General features: G+C 41.6%; 1 protein-coding gene across 1 annotated transcript; it reads left to right on the forward strand.

Annotated features, from left to right (window-relative positions):
* The first annotated feature begins 45 nt into the window (after positions 1-45).
* On the forward strand, positions 46-4285 carry sf3b4 (splicing factor 3b, subunit 4). The gene is made up of 6 exons (XM_084032151.1): positions 46-137; positions 1238-1366; positions 1526-2068; positions 2334-2495; positions 2698-2859; positions 3961-4285. Exons 1-6 carry the CDS (start codon positions 104-106, stop codon positions 4128-4130), a joined length of 1200 nt encoding a protein of 399 aa, XP_083888277.1. The 5' UTR covers positions 46-103; the 3' UTR covers positions 4131-4285.
* Positions 4286-6867: the final 2582 nt, after the last annotated feature.

Here is a 6867-nt window from a genome sequence, read left to right on the forward strand (position 1 = left end):
TTATTTTATTTTATTTGTTTTTATTAGATCACTTCCGCTGGAAACGCGCAGACCGGAAGAGGCGGGGCATCGGCACAGGACGCTCGCCTGGTGTTCATTCAACATGGCAGCGGGACCAATATCTGAAAGAAACCAAGGTAACTTTATCATTGTAAACCTTGTTTCAGCCGTCTGTTGAAGCCGTTAACGACTCTATCTGTAGGTTACACTTCTAACCGCTGACATTGTTTTGATGAGCGCAGTTGGCCTATGGGATAGCTCATACTTTATCGTAACAAACCGGCTCGTCACATGGAAGTGCTCAGTTGTTAGCATGGCTTGCCGCTAATTTAACGTTAGCCATTCAAATAAGTTATATTAAACATTCGATATGGTGATCTATTTCACTTGTTTTCTCTATGCGAACCAAGTTGTAGCGTTGATTTTTTTTATTGAGTTGAGGTATGGTGCCTTAGAGTATGTCGGAAGTTATTTTTTGGAGTATATCAGAAGTAGCGCTACGTCCTGTTGGCTAACAGCTAAAGTTAGCACAGCAAGCTAATCATATGGATAATCTAAATAAATTACACTTTTGTTGTACTTACGTTTCTAATGTCGCTTCAGGTGCTTTAATAAGGGTTAGGGATGTGGTCTGTAAAATTACTATTGTTATACTAGCTAAACGGGTAGGTTAAATAACATAATTATTGTTAACTGCAGTACTATTGTTTGGCTCCAATACATTTTTAGAAAAGACGTTAGCACATATTTAAAATACGTTAATGATCTATTTCTGCATAATTGTTTTGGTATTTGAATAAATTGATGTCATGTACTCACACCTTAACTTTATATCCCAAAGGACTGATGACCCACAAGCTTCATCTAACAGACAACATTACACATATTATGTATAATGTTGTCGTTTGAATAGAACTAAGGAATTAAATGAAACTTCAGCAAAAGAAGAAAGTCAACATTGTAACATTTTCTGTGTTCTTGTACAAGGGCTGCAACTAGCTAACCAACTTATTTTCAGTTTATGAACTACTCTATCACTTAGTCAATACCTTACTTAAATGTAAAAAACAATGACACAATTCTATCACAGTTTACTATACTTCAAAGCAAAGTCGTCCTATTTGGAATGTGTTAAATCAAAGAAAAAAAACAAATCGATGTAAAATTGTGTCTAGTTTGGACATCTAAGATAATTTCCGTATGAAACTTGATTCAAATATTCATTTTTTTTTTACAGACGCTACGGTGTATGTTGGTGGCTTGGATGAAAAAGTATCCGAGCCGCTACTATGGGAGCTTTTCCTGCAGGCTGGTCCTGTGGTCAACACGCACATGCCCAAAGACAGGGTCACTGGACAACATCAAGGTGGGCATCGTAGCTAAGTTTGTCAAAAACTGGTTATCATGGTAGCTATGTCCCTCAATAAACCAAAAATAACAACCCTAAATGTATATTCTATATACATTAAAATCTCGTTTGCAGAGAAATTCGAATCACGCAGCAACTTTTCTCTCTTCTTCTCAGGTTATGGCTTTGTGGAGTTCCTTAGTGAAGAAGATGCCGACTATGCCATCAAAATCATGAATATGATAAAGCTCTACGGCAAACCCATTCGAGTTAATAAAGCATCTGCGCACAACAAAAACCTGGATGTGGGTGCTAACATCTTCATTGGTAATCTGGACCCGGAGATTGATGAGAAACTGCTCTACGACACATTCAGTGCCTTTGGCGTGATCCTCCAGACGCCCAAGATCATGCGAGATCCAGACACCGGCAATTCCAAGGGTTATGCTTTCATCAATTTTGCCAGCTTTGACGCGTCAGATGCAGCCATTGAGGCTATGAACGGCCAGTACCTCTGTAACAGGCCCATCACAGTGTCCTATGCCTTCAAGAAGGACTCCAAAGGAGAACGACATGGCTCGGCTGCAGAGCGACTCCTGGCTGCACAAAATCCCCTCTCCCAGGCAGACAGGCCACATCAGCTTTTTGCAGACGCTCCGCCGCCACCGAGTGCTCCCACGCCGGTTCTCACTGCAATGGGATCTGGGATGCCCATGCCAGGTATGTTTGGGTTACTGTGGTAAAACTTACTGGATGTTCTGTGGCTCCCCTCTTTTCAATTGTACATTATTAAACCACTGTTTCATTGAAGGACACTTTCAACCACTAATCATCAGTTGATAGAAATATCCCATTAATAATAACTGAAATGACATATGAGCCCCTTTTTATGAGATACTAATGATATTATGTATAATATTCATTATGTATCGGTATCAGTTGAATTTGAAATAATATCAATGTAAATACAACTTTATCTGTACAGGTATGCCACCTCCTGGTTTCCCCAATGTTCCTCCTCCTGGATCGATGCCTCCATCAATGTCCCATTCAATGTCCATGCCTCCAAATGCAGGGGCACCAGGCCAGCAGGGTGGTGGTGGGCCTCCACCCGGACCACCACCCTTCCCTGGCAACATGCATCCAGGTAATGGTCTAAAGATTAAAATGTTGCCACAGTGGATACAAGTGGGAAGTTATGTAGAAATATACTGACAAAGTTTGAACATATTTAATGGATCTATGTGTGTTCAAATTCTGTAGTGGATGTTAATAGGTGTTTTCAAAAGCTGGGAAAGTAGATCCTTGCTCGAGCAAGCTTGCATATTTTAATTGTTTCTCTCACACAGGTATGCCCCAGATGGCCATGCCTCCTCCTGGTCCTCCTGGCATGGTGCCTCCGCCTCCTGCTCCGCCAGGATCAAATCAATCCCGGGCACCACTACCACCTGGCATGCCCCCACCCCCTCCTATGGGAATGCCACCCAGAGCACCGTACGGACCTCCCATGGGTAAGCACTGTCTGCTCCTGAAATCTTTGTTGTTTAGTACAATTGTTTAAAAATACTACCTCTGTAACTTGAGGGTAAATGCCTGACAGAATTGTTGCATTTAGAAGAGCCACTGAAATGTTGATCAACTTACTTCTACACAAAAATTATGCAGCAAAGTAGATCTAATGATTTGTAGTATTGACATACCCAAGTTGCCATGACTAATTTGACAAATGGACTAATATGGGCAGGAGATAAAACCTGGAACATGTAATGGATAGTTATTGAAACTGACTGCAGACTTGGCAACCTCGCATGCATTTTGACATCAAAGAGGAGTTGTATGGTTTGTTTTGCCTCCTGTTATTAAGCTCTTTATACCAATTTAAAAAAAACTAAGGGCTGTTTTCTTTATACAAAGGCTTTAAATGTCATGTAACACTGTGTGGACCTAGTGGTGATTTATTGATTTGGTGCAGGAAACCTCCAAAATCAATAAAGCTTGCAGTTTTATTATCTGCAGATATATTTGTGAAGAATCGTGTTTTTGTATGTACCTTTTTCTATTCAGTACATCGCTTAATTGTTTGACAGTTTAACCTGCTGCATGTATGCAGATGTTAAGCCGTTTCCTTAAAATGACCCATACAACAAACAGTTTTGTGATTTACGTTTCAAAGGAAAACGTATTTTGTCATGGATTACATTTGTTTTTGACATATAGAAATGTATCAAATTAGTCCATGGGTTAGTGGTTAGTTAGTATAGTAGCATAGGGAAAAGCTCAGAGTGTTGGGTCAGTCAAACCAGGACTTTCACCCAGGAGACTGCTGCTTGTGTGTGGACCAAGTAGTTGTGTTGCGGGTCTGATTCTGCAATGTTGGGATGCTTGTGTAAAAGGAGACACCGCAGGGAAACGGGGCATTAATAATGCTCCAAACAAAAGTTCAGTATAAACGGTGCGATTGTGACATGTTGAGGGCCTTCTTACCGTGATTAGAGCCGGATCTCTGTGAAAACGCCTATTGTTTACTGTGCGTATCTTTGGCTGGGGTGAGAGCAAATTGTCAAAGATGAAGATTTGATCATGTCATAACCCTCTTTTTCCCTCTTTGTCAGGTCACCCCGGGCCTCCAGGTATGAGAGGGCCTCCTCCCATGCCTCCACCTGGCTACGGTGCTGGCCTTCCTCCCCGTCCTCCTTTTGGCTTCCAGAGAGGGCCTCCAATGCCTCCAAGGCCCCCCGGTGTCCCACCCCGCGTTCCTATGAGAGCACCAATGCCACCATAATCCCTCTCAGGCTACAGAAATGGGCTCTTGTTTTTTTTAAATACACCTTAACACCTAGTCAGTTTTGTAATGGTGACAATAATTTAACCCTGTTTTGTATGTTTTTCGGTCATTGTACAGATGAAACCCTTAGACGAATAAATTTTTTAGTACAAGTTCCTCACCCACAAATGTTGCTTGTAACGATTTGCATGCGCACGGTAAATCTCATAATGGCCTTTTCCACGGCATACATTTTGACCTATCGGAGGTTGAAAAGTAAAGTTGTGACTAACACTGATAATACCCATGTTTTATTATTATTAATGCCCTATTTCCCTGCTGCAGACTCATTTCCCAGACACTCTCTGGCATTTCTTGTTGGTACACTTTAGGTAAAAAGATGTCAGCAATGTTGTTTGGTTCCACTTGTGGGTTTTACTGCGGTATAAGAGTCATTATGTCTGCTGTTGAGAAAAGGCCAGTGTATTCCGAGATATGTTTTCTCTTGTGCATCAGTGATTTGGTCTGATGGTGGTTATAAGGAATGGTTAGGGAGGTCACCAAAAGTATTAGTAATCATGTCAAATTTAATAGACGTATGGGCAGTAGTGGTCCTTAAGTGCCCTCCCTCCTAGATTGCATAAAACATAAAAATGTACACATGAATTAATAATAGTAATTCAACATTATATGACTCACTGAAATTAGCCATTCTGCATAATGAGCACTTTTTCTGCATTTAAAATGTAGTTTTCTCACAATACTTAACCCTACCTAAGTGCAGGACAGTTAATTAAGAATATTTTTTACATTATGCATGCTATTTTTTTTAAATTCCATCGCTATGGGGATGAGAGCTAGGGCCATTCTGTCTGTGAAACTAAGAAATGGAATGGTAACAACCTGCTCTCCTCGGCTATTTATTAGCATAACTCATACGTTTCAAAAATACTCAACATTTTCCACCACATCCAGATGAATGGTGGCTTTATTACCTCTACAAATGACTGGTATTGAGACACAAGTTCCTCTGCACATTGCACACACAGCCTGATGTGAGAATCGCATTTCTTATGCCCATAGACAAAAAATGCCATTTGGATAGCACGTGTGACGACATCACACTGTGGAGGAAGCTCACGTTTCTTCATAGCGGGTCTTGATGCAGTGTAAGGGATCAAGAACATGGCAAGTGGTTGGCATGGCAACAGGAGTCAGGTGCGCTTGCACGTGTGTTGTCTATGCACAAAATTTGATATTAATGTATACAGACAATAAGCTATTTGTAATAATAAAAAAAAAAAGCAGATGGATGATGTTTGCGCGCATGCGTGCGAGAGCATCATATACATGTATAGTGCGTATTAAATGACTTCTGCGTTTCCTTGCGTGTTATGCACAGACATACATTTAGATAAGGGGCGGAGGGGGAATTGCAGGAGATTAAATGGCCGAATGTGCGCAGATTGCGTCCAGATATGCGCCAAACCCCTCCAGATAGGAAGGCGTTAATGTGCTCGTGCGCTCGTGAGGGTTTGCATGGGGGAGGGGACCCCTGCACATCACTTGAGTGTATGTGTGCATGGCGTGGGCTTCTCTTCTTCCCAACCGCACACCATCATCACTCGGTTCACGGCAACAGCCTCGTACGTACGCATCCTCCTCCTCCTCTTCCTCCTCCTCCTCCTCCTCCTCACCATCTCCGGGCTGAAGAGGCACCACGTCGCTGGAAGTGAATGTGAGTCTGAATATAACGTGCGTAATAATTAACTGTTGTTGAGCGTCTTGTTTGTACATGTATATATATATTTGCATTTCCACTTGAGGGATAGACGACGGGCGTGTTCTCCAACCGTTTGCTTCGCGCAGCAATTAAGATGGATTTTGTGAATCGAGTCGCGGGCCTGTAATCTAATTGAAGTCGTGACGAGCCGCTGGTTGTGTGATTTCTGAGAATGAGCTCAGGATGGAGGCGAGCAGACAATCGGCTGCTGGTTGGGACTCATTTGAGATTTTTTTTTAACGTATTTGTGGTCTGTGCTAATTGGCCTGTTAGCGACGAGGCCTTTTTCCCCCCCTCTCTTAAAATCAATGTGTGACTGAACTGGACGCTTACATTTGCGTGTATTTAATCAGACTGTTCACATTTTTCCTGCCCCTTTCATGCAATTGCTTTCTCTGAAAAATAACAATCCTGTAAGACAATAAAAAGGGTACAGATGTTGTAACGAGATAGTGTTAGGGCAACGATTCGTGTCAACGCTGTGGTGTTTCCAGGTGTCCCGATTATTTATCACGACACTTGTGTATATAAATATACAGTGAATATAAATATATATATGTATTCTGATAGAAATCTCCCAGTGCGTTTAAGCCTACATTCATGTGATGTGATGGCTCTCTGCTCTGCTTGGCCTCACAAAGGAAGTGGTAAACTGATGCTGATTGATTTTTGATGGATGGAAAAAAATGAAGACCAAAAAAAAAAAATATATAATAGTTGCTCAAACCAGAGACCAACAACACCCATCCTCCTCATCCTCGCTCTGCTCTTCCTTACTGACAGAGCTGTTGCAGGCTGCATGCGGCTGTTAGGGATGCTGTCAACTTGACAGCTGGGATGAAATGAGAAAAGTGGGATTAAAGCCTTTTGTTTGAGTCTGACTAGGGATCACTTTTGTTTCTTTGTGAAAAGTCTTAAACATGGGAATTATTGTGCGTACCTGTTGCATCTATCTATCTATCTATCTATCTA

Source organism: Eutrigla gurnardus (genome assembly GCF_963514095.1).
Source record: "Eutrigla gurnardus genome assembly, chromosome: 17".
In the NCBI taxonomy this organism is placed as follows: Eukaryota; Metazoa; Chordata; class Actinopteri; order Perciformes; family Triglidae; genus Eutrigla; species Eutrigla gurnardus.